The sequence below is a fragment of the Aythya marila genome (assembly GCF_965140915.1).
Source record: "Aythya marila genome assembly, chromosome: 6".
Classification (NCBI taxonomy): domain Eukaryota; kingdom Metazoa; phylum Chordata; class Aves; order Anseriformes; family Anatidae; genus Aythya; species Aythya marila.
Genome location: NC_139047.1, coordinates 8,823,363 through 8,839,721, shown reverse-complemented (window position 1 = coordinate 8,839,721; position 16,359 = coordinate 8,823,363). Strand labels below are relative to the sequence as shown.

Sequence of the window (16,359 nt, the reverse complement as noted above, 5' to 3'; positions counted from 1 at the left end):
AGCTCGGGGGGCACCCAGGGCCTCCCACCCCTCGTGTTTCTCAGAAATGCCACTGAGACTGGGGTCCACGAACCGCCCGTGTTGCCTTTGCACCCAAGGCAAGAGGAGGATGAATTATTTCAAAAACTGGCCAAGTTACACGTCTGAAACTGGCCTCTTCTGCAGAGACGCAGATTAGAGCCTACCCACCCCACAAAGCAGGTCCCCGGGGAGCAGTGCTCATGAAGCCCGGTTACTCTCACCCCAGCAGATGCTCTGTGAAGAAGCGGCCACAAGGAACTTGATTTTATTTGCTTTTAATTGTCTAAGGAACGTCGGCCACACGGGACCCTCCCAGCACCAACAGAGCAGCGCTGGGCAGAGCAGGACCGCAGCACAGACAGGATCTTGCATTCAACCCCCCTCTGCTTTCCACAGAAGGTTAAGGATTTTTAAGGCTTTAATCACCCAAATATCCAAATTTTTCCCAGGGAATAAGAGCAGGGTGTTAGGACATCCTCCTTTTCCTCCCCTTCCAGCACCAGAGGCTTTTGCTCTCACGCTTCCTTGTGCCCCAGTATGCAGACGTGCCTCACCCAGAACTCCAGGGGGGTTTCAGGCGAGGGGACCCCCATCACCTCCAGCAACCTGCAAGAAGCAGAGAAGGGTCTCCTGCCGTCTGGCCAGCTCTCACCAGATGTGGGACAACATCCACAGCTGGAGAGCAGATTTTTCCCACTCAGAGCACCTCCAAAGCACAGAAGCTTGGGCTGCAGATGCACACCGAGGGCTGTGTTACTTCAGCTTCGGAGGGGCCCCGCAACCTCTCCCCATTTGCTGCTTGAGAGCGGGTCTCCGTGCCCTGCTCATTTTCCTGAGCACTTTTTACCTCTTTTCCATCTCCGGGAGGAGGGTTTTTGCAGCTTCGGGGTCGTTCTTCAGGAAGACTTGGTAGGGAGAGGCCGACTCTAAGTACCCAACCACACCAGCGACCGTCATGGGAATTTTGTCGTAGATGTCAGTGATTCTAGAAAAAAGAAAGAATGGAGAAAAAAAAAAGAGCATTGGCAAACAAACTGCAGGCAGTGAGGCGAGATGACTGCAGGCCAGGGTGGTGACAGGTAACACATGGCATTCTCAGAGGTCCAGGAGAGGGAAACAGCACAGCATTGGATGGGGGCAAGAGTGGTGTCCCTGCAGGCTGCCACCTTTGCCCACCCATGGTGATGCACCAAGGAGTTTCTGCTCACCTCTTCTTGTCTGGAAATGGCAAGGCCTCGAATATCTCTTTGTAGTCTTCCAGGACATGTTTTACTCTGTTATGTGAGTATTTTAAGAGCTGCCCCCAGGTCTGTGGAGACAGATAATAAACAAAAGCACTTGAAACACTCGGTTTGTACTTATCTCAGACTTGTTTAGCCCTAGATCTGAGACATATGATTTTTTTTCCTTCACTTTCAACTACTTGCATTTAAAATTCAACACCTTGCTCAGCATCGAGAACATAAGCACACTCTTTTATTCCAGCCATAAGAATGGCTCTGCCCCATCCATCCCCTGCTGGGTGGGGGTCCTTTGTCTGCACCCACCAGCCCGTCGCTCCTCCTCCCTGCACCTTTCTCCTTGCCCAGGCCAGCAGGGGAAGCCCCGAGGCGTGGGTTTCATCCCTCACCTCCCTGAAGATCTGGGTCAGCTTCTCGGAGCAGGTTCCGTAGTGCAGGCTCATGTCCACGGTGTAGGTGCTGATGGCCACACAGCCACCTGGCCTCACCACGCGGCTCACTTCTCTCATGAACTTCTCCATGTCGAACCAGTGCGCGGCCGTGAACGAAGCGAGGAGGTCAACCGAGGCGTCCTCGAAGGGCAGCTCCTCCGCGGGGCACACACTGGGGATGGGGGGGAAAAAATAAGGCAGAATATATCACAGGAAATTAGGAAGATACAAAATCAATGGGTATTTTTCGGTGTGCATGGCTTGGATGCTGTAAGGGTAGGATAACTTGTGTGCTAGGAGTCCCTCCAGGTGGGACGTGCTTTATCACCCGTACCCAGCCCACCAGCTCGGTGTGAGGACCCGAATTTCGCCTCAGCTCTGATACTCACAGGTAGGAGACGTTGGGAGGCGAGGGGGCAGCCTTGGCCTCCTGGATCTGCGCCTGGCTGATGTCGGTGCCCACCACCTTCCCGAAGCGCTCGGCCAGGAACAGGGTGCCTTGCCCCGAGCCGCAGCCCACGTCCACGGCCAGCTCCGTGGGGTTTGTGCCCTGCACAGCGGGGAAAGAAGCACACCACAGTCCGACACCCCCAAATCTTGCGTTTTTAACCCCACTCCGTGCCCCTGTGCGCACCGATGCTGCAGGCTGTGACTTGTGGAAAGGCTCAGGGGGGCACCCACGCCTCGCAGACTCCTCGCCACGGCCCCACACAACGCAGCACCCCCCCGTAAGACAAAAACACCCCCCTCACACACCACATTTCGGCCATGCCCTGCTCACCTTCTCCCTCAGGTAGCCGAGGATGGCTCCCTGCAGCTCCTCGCCGGGGCTGAAGCGGTATTTCTGGTAGACAGCCGCGTGCCCCCTCCCCTCAAACATCTGCGTGGCCATGCCGCCGGCCGCCAGACCTCGTCCTGCGCCACCCAAACCCTCCTGCCTCCACCGCTCGGCCTTGGGGAGGACTTTGCCCTCACCCACAGCACCAGAGGTGCCCTCAGCTCCCCTCGGCCTCTCCCTGGGCGGCGGCGGCCCCAGCAGGCCACACAGCCATGGGAATTGTCACTCGGCCACCGAGCAGGCGCCGCTCGGCACGGGGAGGCCGGGAAGGCTGCCAGGAGGATGTGCTGCGCCCTTCGCAGGCAGCACGCGAGGGTTTTCGGAGCTGCAGGCCGCCGGGGTTTAAGGGCTGGAGCTGCAGGCAGCGGAGGTTTTGGTTGTTGTTGTTCTTTTTCCGCCTCTGAGCGCGGGTTGCAGGGAGAATTGCTCCCTCTAGAGCAGCCCTGGAGCTGTACCAGCCGCACGGCTGGCTCTGTGCGCTCATCCCTACGGGCGTACAGCGCTGTGGGGGCCCCCAAAAATTTAACACTGCTGCTGGAGCCCGTCCCCTAAGGCAGCCTGAGCCCTCTCCTCTGCACCATCACTGTGATAATTCAGCAAACACCCAAAAAGCACACAAAATTGGGGGTGCTCGGGAGCCCTGCGCCCCTCAGGAAGCAGCTGTGAAGCCCAGCAGACACCACAAGCTGGAGCCAAGCCCTGCAGGAGCCCCAGCCCCTGCTGCACAGCCTGGCTGTGCCGAAACGCCCTCCTGCCACCCAGCAGAAAGGGAAAAAGCTCCACCACAGCCCTTATCACCCTGCTGCCGGCATCAGGGGCAAAGCCCTCACCTGGCACTGTGTGGAGGCAGTAAGGCTTATCGCACACACCTGGGGCCAGCACAGCCTGGATGCACCCCAGGTAGGTTCCTTTGATTTGTAATTTGCTTCTGAGTCAGTAATAAGCAGAGATTTTGAGCCCATGCTAATGTTAAGGGCCCCAAAGCCCCTGTGTTTTCTGGCATGGAAGAGCTGCTCCTCGAGATGCTGGCTTTCTACCCAGAACAAATTCCACTCCCTGGCAGGCCTCGCTCTGTTAACAGTGTTCGTGCTGCCCCAGCAATACCTCTCTTGGAGAAAAAAATAAAAAAAATAAAAATCTCCCCTAATTTCAGTACAAAAAACTCTTAACCAGCTCCTTTTCCTGCAGCTACAAAGCACTTGTTACAAAACGCATAAACGCTTTCTAATTAATTACACGTATTTTCTAAACATGAATTTCTCCTCGATTTCCTCCGTGACCGTATTTTAAGTGCTTCAGCTCTGGGCCTTTTGGATTTGTGGCCGGGCTGATTTAAAATGTACAACGTGAATGTGTGCAGGTGCATGAGGAGCATATGATAAGTGGATGAGATGCGATGGAAACCTCTGCCACCGGGACAATTTTGGGGAAGCAGGAACGCGCATTCACGTGTGTGCAAATAACCACCACGGCCGATTGCTGGAGTATTTTCATAGTGGCAGGCACGTCTTCTGGCTGTCCTTGTGCTCAAGCACACGAGAGGCTGAAAAGCAGCAAGGGCAAGCTGCAGGCTACGAGGAAACCGGTGGAAGAGCCCTCGGCTTTGAAATCCTGCCTGGCCGGTCAGCTCATCCTGTGGAAATCCTGCCCTGTGAACGCTGTACGCACGGAGGAACTGAAAGCCCCAGCTAAGCACAAAAGCCCAGCGCTGGGACCTTCAGGAAGCAGCATGGAACAAGTCCTTCTCCCTTAATCTCACCCTTTAATTAAGGAAGACTGGCTGGGGGGATGATTAATGAAGCAAACAAGTCACATGAGAATCTGTGGCTGGGCCGGGGAGCATGCCAAGCTCCCCACACAGGCACCCACAGCTCCTCTTGCCTCCCTTTCTCCACCTCGTGCCACTACTTCCTTATAAAAGTGGCACCAAGTGCTTAATTTGCAAGCTGAAATGAATTAACTAATTAACCTCCCGTGGCCTCAGACAGATGCGGATGTGCCACGGCACCTTGGTGGCACCGTCACCCTGAATTTCATCCCTCTGTGTCAAGCAAAGGGTGCCCACGGAGCGAGAGCACCACGCAGTTTCTCCGAGGAATGATGCAGAAGCACCTCCAGAAGCTCGTGGAGAAGCTTTGAGCTTCGAGGATGTGCCACGGGCGTGCTGGCACTGGCCAAGAGCCTGGAGAAGTAATGGGGCGATCCCACATGGGCTCAGAGCGGGCCACGCACCAAAACCTGGACACAGCTTCTGCCCCAAATGTGGGTCTGTCGGGCACAGCGCCAGGTCCTGGGTGGGAAATAACCTTCGGGGTGTCTGCGGGTGCGCTCGGCTCCCCAAATCCAGCGTGCTCCTTTCGGGCGTTGGGCACTGCTCACACCTCAGGGCCGCGTTGTGCAGGCAGGGAGCCTCGCTCCCCGAGCAGCCAAGTGGCCATAATTCACCGGAAGGGGATGATCGTGGATCGGCGCAGCCCTGCAATGAAGAAGAGGGAGAGAGCAGGAGCAGCGCGCACCGCCTTCCCCTCGCCTCCCTGCCTGCCTTTGGGCCGCGCCAGGCTCCGGCGCAGGAGCGCGATGGCTCCCAGCGGCTGAGGCCGTGGGAAAGCTGCGGGAGGAGCGCATCCAAAGCCGGGGAAGGGCTTGGGGAGGCGCTGAGGAGACGGGGGAGGGCAGAGCCCGAGCGAGCGGAGCCCAAGGAGGCTCCCCGGAGGAGCCCATGGGGCTGGGGGCTTGGCTGCGCTCGCTGGGCGGCTGCTGCGGCTGCTGCGGAGGGGAGGCGGCGGCCCCCGAGAAGGAGCCGCTGCTCAGGTGAGTGCCCCCCTTCCCCATCCCCATCCCTGCGGCCCCAGGGCCGGGGGGATGCTCCGAGCCCAGCCCCTCTTCTCCTTCTCCCATCTTTGTCACCCTTTTTGCTGTTTTTTACCCCTTGGGAGGCTCCGGGGTGGGGGGTTGCGCGCAGGGTCTCGCCCCCCGCGCCGTGACGCCGCTGCGTGCGCTGGGCTCTCGGACAAACAAATGGAACAAGTTTTCGAGAGAGAAGCTGCATCTGCGTCTCCCCCTGGGGAAACTGCAGGGCCAAACCTCGGGGTTGGGGTCCCCATGGGGTGAGGAGCAACGAGGGGGTCCCACTGGGGCACCCCGCACCCCATGGGCTGGGGATGCTGGGGTGGGCGAGGGCGGCACAGCCCCTGCAGCGCCGTGGCGTGGAGCAGCGTGCACGCTGATTTTTATTTTATTTTTTGTGAGATTTCCTTTCTTTGCTGTCAGGCTCGGAGGCTGGGAGGAGGACAGACCCGTGCCCATGCAGAATCGGGGTTTGCACCTTGCAGGCGGCCCCGTGCGCGGCACCTCTCCGTCCTCCCGCAGCGCCGCGGGGGCCGGGGGGCTGGCAGGACGCGGGGTGACCCATTTAGTGAGCGGGGAGTCACGGGAGCTGCCGGCGGGGTGGAGGCGCCCTGATTCCCCGCTGCTAAAGCGGTTACCTCAGTAAGAAGGGGATAATCCCCAGCATGGGGCCTGCAGCCCAGGAAATTGGCATTAACCTAACGAGAGCTCGGCGCACGTGCGAGCGCGGCCGCGCACCTTTAGCGGTGTGCCTTCGTACATCTGCATCCGTCCCTTGTTGCTGGCTGTAAGCAGGGATGTATAAATATCGGGCATTTGACAGGCACCTGCTGCTGCGCAAGTGTGGCCGCCTTAATTAACCTAATAGCCTAATCACTGGCTTGTCCCTGGATGGGAGGCTTTGGGGTTTTATTTTTGAAGCGGGGATCTCGCGGGAGCGCGGCGCTGTTTGTTTTATTGCGGCGCTGTTTGAAGGGAGTGACCTGGTGGGGGTTTCAGCTCTTTGCTCCTTGGGAGCTGGGAGCCCTGGGATAGCTCCCTGCGTGTTGACTCCGCGACTTTTCACCTTAATCTGTCCAAGCCATAAATCTGATATTCGGAGAAGGAAGCGATGATGGGAAGGAAACCTGTGGGCGAAGCGTAAATGCCTCTGGTCCCATGGTGACTGCTGCAGCTGGCCTTGCAGGCTGCCCTTCACGTGCTCGTTTTTCCCCCATTCCTTCAGTTTCGGTGATGTTTGGCAGTATGGCATGCTCAGGGGATGCTTGCTCTGTGCCCGTGCTCCCCGCTGCTGCCCGCTGTGTTTGCTTGGGCTGCCTCCTGGGCAGCGTTTGGAAATGAAGACACTCTGGGAAGCGCCCTGCAAGCTGTGAGAGAGCACCTCGTAAAAGCTGAGGTGTGTTAGTGTCATTACCAAACAGTGTTTTCATGGTGAGCTGGGTGCTGAGGGCTGCAGGTGGCTCGGTGAGTAGGAGGAAGCCCGCTGAGGGCAGGAGGATGGTGATGGAGGCATGCGAGTGATGCCCCGTGGGCTGGGATGCTGCGTGCCCCGCAGGGAGGCTTGGAAAAATGACAGAAACCCTCCTGGCACGGCTGGGTGCTTGCTCCGGTGTCCCCACAACGCCCCCTGATCCATCCACAGCACTCACTCGGGGACAAGAGGGTGTGAAGACACTTTGGGCGAGCCCGTGTTGGCAGGGCTGAGTTATGCCATCCACAGCCTCACCCTTACCTTCGCTTACTTGGCTGCAATGGGAGATTGTAAGAGATTATCTTTCCCCTTCTTACCTGTTGCTCAGGTTTTCGGTTTGCTGAGCCTAAATAAGCTTCCTGCAGGAATGCTGATGTGAGTTGTGCTGTCTTATCCATGCGCTGGAGCTCCTCTTAGCACCCCTTGCAATGCCCTGACGTCATGGGTAAAGCGCCCGTGATGCTATCTGAGGTTTGGCCGGGTGGGTTTCTTGCAAAAGGTGTCCCTGCAGAATTAAACAACCCTATAAAAAACCATGCACTACCACCAGCAACGAGCACAGCACGTAGAAAAACTCGCCTCGGTGGGGACAGCCTCCCCAGAAGGTGATGCTCTGCTTTGCTCACCATCGATTGAATAAATCCGGGATTTCCCTGACAGGCTGAGGAGGTCACCACCCCGTGCAGCCCCTGCTCGAGCAGGGTCACCTCCAGCAGGCTGGGAGTTGGGTTTTGAGCATCTCCACGGGTGGAGACTCCACAACCTCTCTGGGCAACCGATGCCAGTTTTTACTTACCATTAAAACAGAATTTCCTGCATTTCCTGAATTTCCTGGGTCTGGCTCCATCTCTCGCTCCCTCCCACCAGGAATTAGGATGGGATGGGGTATTCGGATCAAGCACATGGATAAGATGTGCCTCTTCCCCACCTCTTGCCCAGTCCCAGCTCCGACAGAAGCACTGCGTGTTTTGTCCAGAATAAAACACAGCCCAACAGCCGTGCCTGTGAGGGGGAGGTGGGTGGGAGCAGAAGCTTGAGCCTGAGAAGAAGCTGAGCTCTTGGAGGTAGGATCTTCATTTTCACAAGGTGTGCCGGTGCGGACACCATGAAAAGAGATCGAAGCTCACAGAAGGGATATTTTGGGACGGCCAGGGTGATGCTCGGGTGGTTGACACAGCCTCGTGTCCCCTCTCTGCAGCAACAACAACCCCTACGCCTCCTTCGGAGCCACGCTGGCGCGGGACGAGGAGCAGAACCTGTGGAGCACCCCGCACGACGTGACCCACACGGAGGCGGACGACGACCGGGTGCTGTACAACATGATCGTGGGCAGGAGCCAGCTGGACAAGGACTCCGAGGTGAGGACGAGCAACCTGCCCTGGGCTTCACGGGGCACTGGGGTCGCCGTCCCTATTTCCTAGCTCACCAGGATGGGTTTTGTCCGATACTTGCTTGTTTTGGGGTTTTTGGGATGGGATGGTGGTAGCTCTGCCTGCGGTGGCCACATCCCAGGTTCACATGGCATCGTCAGTGCCTTGGCTGAGCTGCTGCTGCAGTGAGGTGTTGCCTTAGACACTTCTCCAATGGGTTATCGGATGATTACCAAGAAGTGGAGAACTGGCACGTCACAGAAGGGAAAAATCATCTCTGTTACATAAACACTGCTTTGCAGCCCTCGTTTCCTTCCCCAAGGCACATTCTGTGCAAAGGAGATTTCAGCGGCCTGATTAGGTCCATGCGGCAGCAAATGCAGATGCCTCTCCCCCTCTCTGATTGCTTTTCAGACTCCAAAAGATTTTCAGAAAAGCCTGGAGGCTTCCCGTTTAGTTTCAGCACAATCCCATTTCATCCAAGAGACCACGAGACCGTAACTCCTCCCCACTGCGAGACAGTCCCCTTAACCAAAAAGCTTTCACTGGAAGGTATGGCTGAGATTAAAGAAAAGATTTAAATACCAAAATACCCTTTTCCTTCCCCACTCTGTCTTCCCCACAGCCTAACGGGGTTGAAGGAAAGGAGGACAGCTCCGTTCAGGGGCTGGGTGCGGAGTGGGGTGGACTTCAGGGTCCAAAGCAAGGGAGAGCACATGACAGTGCCTGATTTCAGCCTTTTAAGGCCTGTTATAAGGCAGGAGTCATAAAAAAATAATATTATTAGCTATAAAACAGTATCCTAAGTGCTAAATGATGGCTCCCTGGGTGAGGGAGTGCTGTGTGTCAGCCTCACTGGGGCTGCAGATGTGAGTGTAAGTCGGGGGCAAGCGAGCAAGCACTTCTGCTCCTGCTTGTGCCGAAACAACTGCACAATTTGTTTGCAGCACAATTAATAAAAAAGCCCGAGGAACATGACAGCAGGCCGACCTGCAAGCTTGCTGCAGTGCAGCGTGGTTGGGGAAACTCTGAAGGTTTGCATGAGCTGCAGCGTGGGGCTGTGCCCCGTGCACGTGCTCTGCAGCGAGGGAAACTGAGGCACGCAATGCACATTGCTTAGCTTTGGTCTGCTGCCTCCCATCCAGGTGCTGTAATTTGCTTAAAACGAAGACTCGAGGATATACAAGCTGTTGTAGTCCTCAGCTGCAGCCCTTTCCTGGTGCCAGGACAGGGAGGAATTTGGCCTGGGAAGCCAACATTCCTGCGGCCGGCCCCGGGTGCCGAAATCTCTCCTCACTCTCCAGCAAGCATTGCAGAAAACTAGGCCAGATTGTGTCGCCCTCTCCTCCTAATGAGAGAGAAAAGTCTAATTGCAAAACAGGGCTGGCCTGCGAAAGCCCTAAGCTGCTTTGGGAGCTGCTGTTGGCAGCTGGGCCCCGGGGAGCGTGCAGATGCCGCGGGCAGGGGCCGGGCCAGGGCTGCTGCTTCGTGCTGAGCACAGGCGTCACGAAACCATCCCTCCGTCTGCTCAATCTCAGTTAAAATAGGACCGAAAGGAGAACTGACCCCTGCATCTCTGCCCCTGGATTTAACTTCAGCGTGCGGTGCGCTCATTGAGTGCTTCCTTCCCACCTTTATCGCCGTGATTTCCTAGTACGGGGGCTGGCAGAGCCACAAAGGGCAGCTCTCTCCACGTGGCTGCGTGACACCACTGCGCCATTCAAACCCGTATTGCATTTTCCTCAGTCTACCCCCCGTCTGCTTTCTGTTGCATTTTCTGTTTTAAAATCACTGCACGCAGAGGGACAAGTGCTGTGAGTTAGGACACAAGCGGGGTGCCAGGCTGCAATGGCAGGGGAAAGCCTGGGCGCCCCATCGCCAGCAGAATGAGCAGTGCTAAGGCATAGCGAGCTTTCTGGTGGTGATGCCTGGGGTGTAAACTTCTGGACATCAATGAAGAGATGGAAAAAAAAAATGTTTTCCTCCTTTGTGCTGTTCCTTGTGCAAGCCTGGAGGGTTTGGATGGTGGAAATCGCCTGGTAACTCCACGTGGTGCCCAAGAGTGGCCTGTAAGCATCCTCGGAGGAGCCTGTTTACACTGTTTGCCTATCCAAGCAGTTTTTTGGCAAGTTTTTGCATCAAGACAGGCTTTTTTTCTGAAAGAGCAGCTGCAGCCCATGTGCAAGTGGAGGATGCTGGTGAGGGGTGAGCACCTCCCCGTGTGTAATCACAACAGAGCAACATTGGAGGCGCAGCACAAGGCGGCGATTTCCTGTGCTCACGCAGCAGCGGAGACTTCGGACACGTCCAGCTCCGTGTTTCTCCTCCCTGCCCCTTCCCTCCGTGAAACTTGGCAGCTCTGGTGCAAATTCCTTGTGCCTTTTTTTTTTTTTTCCTGCGGCGGTGTCAGACCTGTTGTGGTGTGAAATAAAAGCCCGAATCTGGAGGTGAAATGAGGACCTCTATGAAAACACGGTGTGATTTGGCAAGGCGCTGTTCCAGCAGGCAGCCCGCTAATACGGAGAGAAGCATTTTATGGGACTGTGTTTATGGGACTCCAGTGGTAACAGACAAGCTGAGATGTGGGATGATGGCTGAGTGTATGAACATGCCTGTGTTTGTATTTGTTCAGCCTCTTCGTGCTGGGTGAGAGCAGGAGCACCCCTGGGTGCAGGGTGCTACCTCCCTGGCCTGGGCTTTTGCAGTTTTTCTGTGCTTCAACCCCATTTTCTACAAAAATAGCAACCAGAACAGTGAGATGAATTGCTTTCAAAGGAATAGGGGAAATGGCCTTGCTAGGGGGTTGCTTTGACAACATGAAGAAAACTTCCCTGCTAATTAGAAAATTTCCATCTGAGCAGGGATGAAAGGTCCGGCGGCGCCTGCCTGCTCTTTGGCACATTCGTTCCGGAGTCACGGAGCGCCCTCCAAGCCACGTTTTCATCTTCCAGCTCAGCTCCGAGTTGCTCGCCCTGCTGAAAACAGGAGGAAATAACACCCCACAGCAGCAGCGAGGGCCGAGGGAGCGCAGGGTTTGGCACGAGCCCCAGCTCCCTGCCCTCGGGTTTGGAGCATCCTCGGCCTCGTGATGCCGCCCAGCCCCGCCGCAGGTCACCTCCTGGTGACTCAGGGATGCACATGGGGAACACCCGCCTGCTCTTGGCTCTGATGTTGCTTGTTCCTGCGCAGAGACACGGGGCCAGACAGCATTTGCTCTTCCTCTGCTGTGTAGCTAAAGGGAGAGGCTCTTTTAGAGTAATTTTGGGGGTAGAAAGCTGCTGATATTTCTGCGTTAAAGCAGTGCAGCGGGCAGCCCCCTGCTGCATTTAGGACGGCTGCGCTGAGGGGAGAGCTTGGTGGTTTCTGAGGCTGGTGGAGAGCAGGGCATCGCCCGGCCTCACCCAGATAATCCCTGCTTGTCAAGCCTTCGTGCTGTCTGGAGGGCAGCCAGAGGTGACAAACAGCAGGGAGAGGCGATGCTCATAAGCACCATCTCCGGTCCCAAAGCCTCTCCGTCGCACGCTCCCCAAATTCTCCCCCAGCAGGGCAGTGCTCGAGGTCCTCAGGGACTGGGTTCGCTCCGTGGAGCAGCTCAGGAAGCAGGATGTGCAAGGAAGCCGTAACCTAGATTCCCTCAGAACAGAAATAGACGGGGGAAGCCACGCTGCCCTGAATCCAGGGAGCGTCACGGCTCCCTCCCGGCCGCCAGCTCGGCAGCCTGACCCGCTCCTGCTCCTGCTCCTGCTCCTGCAGGCATTTAATTCTCGGCAGCCACGGCATACTGGCCAGCTTGGGGAAAAAGCAGTAGAAAAAAAGTATAAAAAAGCAAGCAAGTAAGAAATCTGCAAGAAATCTCCACCTCGGAATCTCCATCTCTTTACCAAATCAAGGGAACTCTGCAAGGCGGCAGCTGCTGGAAAAGCAGTGGGGTTCCTGACGCAGTCTGCCTCCGTGGATATTCACCACCCCCCTGAACCCAGGGAGGAAAATCCTGGGGGGGCGGCACAGATGAGCACCCGTTTGTTCTGCAGGAGTCCGCCCGTGCTGCCTGCTGCTCAGCAGGGTGACTAATTAAGGCTGTTAGCACGAGGAAATGATCTGAGCGATGCTCCAACCCGCTGCGTGGACGCTGCTGTCAACGCATCCTTCGCAGTGTGCGTACTTACTGCCTCTTTTTTTATTGTTCCCAAGTGCTTTTGAAGCCCTGCCTGCCCCAGGTAGCAGCCAAACAGGGGCTGAGCCCTTTGGAGAGGACACCGTGTGTGTGTCACCATGCACAGCAGCAACTTTCAGTTTTCTGTGGGCTGTCAGCAACTATTAGAAATGTGCCGTGCCTGTTTAACCACGCGAGTATGTGAATAAGGTGTTGCAATAGGCTGTAGAAGGTAATTATTACTATGTGCTCGTGCTTTCTCAAGCTGCAAGGGTCAATTAAGGTGTTTTCACAGCCTGAGGTTTTGGGGTGTCAGGGTTTGGAGTAAAAAAGGGCTCTGGTTCGTGTCTGGTTTGTAGAGCTTAGGGATATGGTTTAGTGGAGGGCTGTTAGCGTTAGGTTGGAGATTGGACTCGATGACCTTGAGGTCTCTTCCAACCTAGAAAATTCTGTGATTCTGTGATTCTGTGTCGTTCCCCATCCAGGACAGCACCACCATGGCCAGCACCGAGCACGGCAGCAGGTTTGTGCTCTCCCCGTCCCACCAAGGAGCCCACCTCGGCCTCCAGCAACACCCAGGCCAAATGCTGTGACCCCAGCTCAAGGGAACTGGAAGCCTGCTCAGCCTGTGCTAAGGAGATACGGAGATGCTGTGCCAAAAGCCAAGCTAAAATATCCTTCCTTGCTCAGCATAACTTCTCCCAGAGGCAACGGAGGCCTGGCCATTGACCTTCACAGCGATCCCTCGCTGCCAGCGTCACTGGTTTAGCTCTGGCTTCATTTCTAGAAGCTGAAATTCCTAGAAAAGCAGCAGAGCCCCCCCTCGCGTGCAAATACCTGACCATGTTATCTCTTTGCTTTGCAGGAATGGCAGAAGCTCAACTATGATATCTATACCTTACGGCAAACCCGGAAAGAAGTGAGAAGCAGGTGGAAACACATTTTGGAGGATTTAGGTAAGCTGAAGGACAAAACGATGTCATTTCTGTGGTGCTGAGTGAGAGGTCCCACGACTGGAAAGCCCAGGGAGCATGGCCAGCAGGAGGCAGGGGTCCAGGAGAGCCCCTCAAGCCCAGCAACGCGCAGTCATCCATGTCTAGTTTCCTTCTGCAAGCTTAGCAGGACTACCTGGGAGCTCCCCCGTGTTTTATAAACAAGATAAGCAGGGAGAACTGAATATTGCTTCCAGATTAGATCACAGATACCTCTAGTTTTCCTCCTTGGCTCACGCCACTGGGTGCTCCACAGCCTGTGCAGACCACACGTGGGAGAGATCACTTGGTCCCTACATCTACACATACCCCTGCGTGTTGAGAAAGACTCTCCCAGGTCCTGAATCTGTCCCTGCTCGTTGGCAAAGGCCCTCCCGAGCAGCCACATCTCCCTCACAACTGCAGTGGCTCCAGAGTTGGTTTGCAAAGGGTGGGAAGCTCAAGGCCTGGGATCTTTTGGCCGTAGCAAAGTGATGTGAAAGCAGAAGCGAAACCTGCTATATTGCGCTAGCTACACCTGTGTTTTAATCATAAGACCGTCGCTCTTTTCCCTGTAAACATTTCCAGATAAGATGCATCACCACCAGCTCCCTGGAGCTGAGTTAGTGGTAGCGATTACGTGCTCACCGCCCTGATTCATCCTCCTCCCTTTTCCTTCCCTGGGTACCTTTTCTTATAAGAGATGCTGACTGCTACGGGAACGATCTCACGTGCGTTCATTACTGCCAGAGGTTTTTTATCACTCTCACTTACAACTTACCACCCACATACTGCTGTACTCACTGGGGTGCCCCGCCAGCCCCGAAAGCTCTTGCACCACTTACCTCAGGAGCATGCAGGAGCTGAATCAACACCCAGGGTTTGGGTGGGGCGATCGTGGCCCTCCTGTGGAAAACTAGCTACTTGCTCTGAATTTTCTGAATGTTTATTCTCCAGGCAGCAAGCTCGTGCCTGCCCCAAGTGCAGCCATGGAGCTTGCTGTGGAAAACTCTGGTTTGTTTTAGTATGTAGGGAAAGCAGCAGCCCGGGGTGGAGGGGGAACGAGGAACTTGGCAAGGGGATTTAGTGCTCAGGCATGGCCCCTGCTCTCCGTACATTTGGCTCCTTTCTCTAACATCTCCTCCCCAGGTTTCCAGAAGGAAGCAGACTCCCTCCTGTCCGTGACCAAACTCAGCATCATCAGCGACTCTCAGAACATGGGCAAAGCCCGGGACATCCTGCTAAAGCTGTCCGAAGAGACAAACATCTTCCCGACCAGCTGGCAGCTCTCCGAGCGCTACCTCTTCGTGGTGGTGAGTAGCTCTGAGTGTGCCTCCCTCCCTGCCACCCCGGCTCTGAAAATGGGCTCAAGGACAGGGGAGCAGGTAGGTGGAAGGAAATTCAAGTACCTGGTGGCATCTGGGGCATCCCCATCAGATCTTGCGCCTGTAGCTCCTTGGAGACGTGTTGTAGCACCATCAACTTGCTCCCAAAGGTGCTGTGCTCCCAAAGGGTGCTCTCATAGCCTGTTAATGAGGTGGGAGAAGATTAGACCTCACGCCTGGCTTAACCTGAGAGCCACGGAGGGAGGACCCCGACCAGGCAGCTCGCACTGAGTGTAAAACCCTGTTGCTTTGGCAGGACCGGCTCATAGCTCTGGACGCTGCGGATGAGTTCTTCAAGATGGCCAGCGTGGTGTACCCAAAGAGGGCCAGCGTGGAATGGGTGGATGAAAAGCAGGTCTCCGCCGGGATGGCCTGAGGAGCACGCCTCGCTGGTGCTACAGCGGGATTCCCTCCCCTGGGACCAAGTTTCCCTGCCAAGGGCTTGTAGCACGAGTAGTGCCCTTCCTTGTTTCCCTGCCGAGAAGCGAGCGGGCTGCCCGGAGCAGAGCTGAGAGCCAGGGGTGCTCCGTGGGGAGGGTATGGGAAAAGGGCTGGTGGACCCCAAGGTGCTCCAGGAGAAGGGAGCAGGAGCTGCTGCGGCTTTATCCTGGTAGGGGGCCACCGGCTGGTGGGCACGGGGGGAATTACTGCTGAAAAAGGTGGGATGTCTCCGGTGAGGAGAGCCACGTTGCTCCCTTCGTGGTATCAGCCACCTCCCTCAGCCCTCCCATCCAGGAGAACCGGAGAGGAAGGGAAAATACCTCGGTCGTCTTCAACTTCGGGACACTGCTCTGCGTGCTGCTCCTCATCCTCGTCCCCGCCGGGCTGGTCCCAGCTCCTGCAGGAGAGGAGCTCACGGCTGGAGCCTCGTTCAGTTGGGTGCTGGGACCCCAGCAGTGAGCAGTTCGGAGGCGTTTCCCTCGAGGGATGCTCAGCCCGACGCTGTAAACAAAGGTAGATTTTAGGGAGGCTCCGTGGTGGGACCTGCTGAGAAATGTTCTCCTGTAACGCCCTCAGACTGGTCACACCGACGTCTCCATTCATTTCTGAACGTTCGGGTCTTGATTGCAATAGGAACAGCACCACAAAATTGCACGTGCTGTCCGGGGATACGGTCACTGCTCTTCATGAAGATGTTAAATGGACACCCTTCGTATCTTTGTGTGTGTGTGTGTGTCTGATAATGAGCAATAATTTTAAAACACTGGATTTCACCACTTAAAAAGAAGTGGAAGTTCATCACTGGTTATCACATTTGCTGCTAATGGACCAGATGAAAATGCTGGTTGCTTAGGACCTCCCAAAACAGCAATATAGAGCTTTTATTTGTTTATACCTACAGAGTTTGAAATATATATATATATTTATGAAACGTTTCTGCTTGTCAGTCTTCCTGGGAAACATTTTTCTCAGCTCTGGACATCAATGAGAACTGAATTTAATAAACAAAACATGGTACAAAAGCGAGGTTTCTTGCTCTCTCTCTGACCCTATTCAGGAAACAACATTTATCTCGCCTGCTGATAGCAAAAGGGCTGAGGTATTTGTAGAGCGTGGGCTTCTGCAACCTGTTCTTTACACACTTAAACAACTTACCTGTTGACTTGCAAGAGAAAGGTCATTTTCCAGCC

At 55.7% G+C, this 16,359-nt stretch overlaps 2 protein-coding genes and 1 long non-coding RNA gene across 3 annotated transcripts in view; 1 reads left to right on the top strand and 2 right to left on the bottom strand.

Moving 5' to 3' along the window:
- Positions 1 to 262: 262 nt before the first annotated feature.
- On the bottom strand, positions 263 to 2,953 carry LOC309879724 (putative methyltransferase). The gene is made up of 6 exons (XM_082763820.1): positions 2,475 to 2,953; positions 2,083 to 2,243; positions 1,652 to 1,865; positions 1,230 to 1,330; positions 869 to 1,006; positions 263 to 627 (listed from the first exon to the last, which is right to left on the bottom strand). The coding sequence occupies exons 1-6, from the start codon at positions 2,583 to 2,585 to the stop codon at positions 537 to 539; spliced, it is 816 nt and encodes a 271-aa protein (XP_082619946.1). The 5' UTR covers positions 2,586 to 2,953; the 3' UTR covers positions 263 to 536.
- Positions 2,954 to 5,045: 2,092 nt separating this feature from the next.
- MREG (melanoregulin) lies at positions 5,046 to 15,157 on the top strand. The gene is made up of 5 exons (XM_082763034.1): positions 5,046 to 5,342; positions 8,048 to 8,207; positions 13,238 to 13,328; positions 14,493 to 14,656; positions 14,985 to 15,157. The coding sequence occupies exons 1-5, from the start codon at positions 5,251 to 5,253 to the stop codon at positions 15,102 to 15,104; spliced, it is 627 nt and encodes a 208-aa protein (XP_082619160.1). The 5' UTR covers positions 5,046 to 5,250; the 3' UTR covers positions 15,105 to 15,157.
- The window catches only part of LOC309879406, a 41,471-nt gene continuing 39,585 nt past the window's right edge, over positions 14,474 to 16,359 (bottom strand). The window contains exons 6-7 of the long non-coding RNA XR_014317739.1: positions 15,490 to 15,670; positions 14,474 to 14,869 (exon numbers count right to left, since the gene is read on the bottom strand). This is a non-coding gene — a long non-coding RNA (uncharacterized lncRNA). The remainder of the gene's footprint in view (positions 14,870 to 15,489; positions 15,671 to 16,359) is intronic.

What these genes read in the sequence shown, in the direction of transcription:
- MREG (XM_082763034.1), top strand. Translation starts at nt 5,251, where the DNA reads ATGGGGCTGGGGGCTTGGCTGCGCTCGCTGGGCGGCTGCTGCGGCTGC. An exon ending in AGCTGGACAAGGACTCCGAG is followed by an intron (nt 8,208 to 13,237) that starts GTGAGGACGAGC and finishes TTTGCTTTGCAG; the next exon opens with GAATGGCAGAAGCTCAACTA. An exon ending in AGCGCTACCTCTTCGTGGTG is followed by an intron (nt 14,657 to 14,984) that starts GTGAGTAGCTCT and finishes TTGCTTTGGCAG; the next exon opens with GACCGGCTCATAGCTCTGGA.
- LOC309879724 (XM_082763820.1), bottom strand. Translation starts at nt 2,585, where the DNA reads ATGGCCACGCAGATGTTTGAGGGGAGGGGGCACGCGGCTGTCTACCAG. An exon ending in CCTCCCAACGTCTCCTACCT is followed by an intron (nt 1,866 to 2,082) that starts GTGAGTATCAGA and finishes CCCCATCCCCAG; the next exon opens with TGTGTGCCCCGCGGAGGAGC. An exon ending in TGACCCAGATCTTCAGGGAG is followed by an intron (nt 1,331 to 1,651) that starts GTGAGGGATGAA and finishes CTGTCTCCACAG; the next exon opens with ACCTGGGGGCAGCTCTTAAA.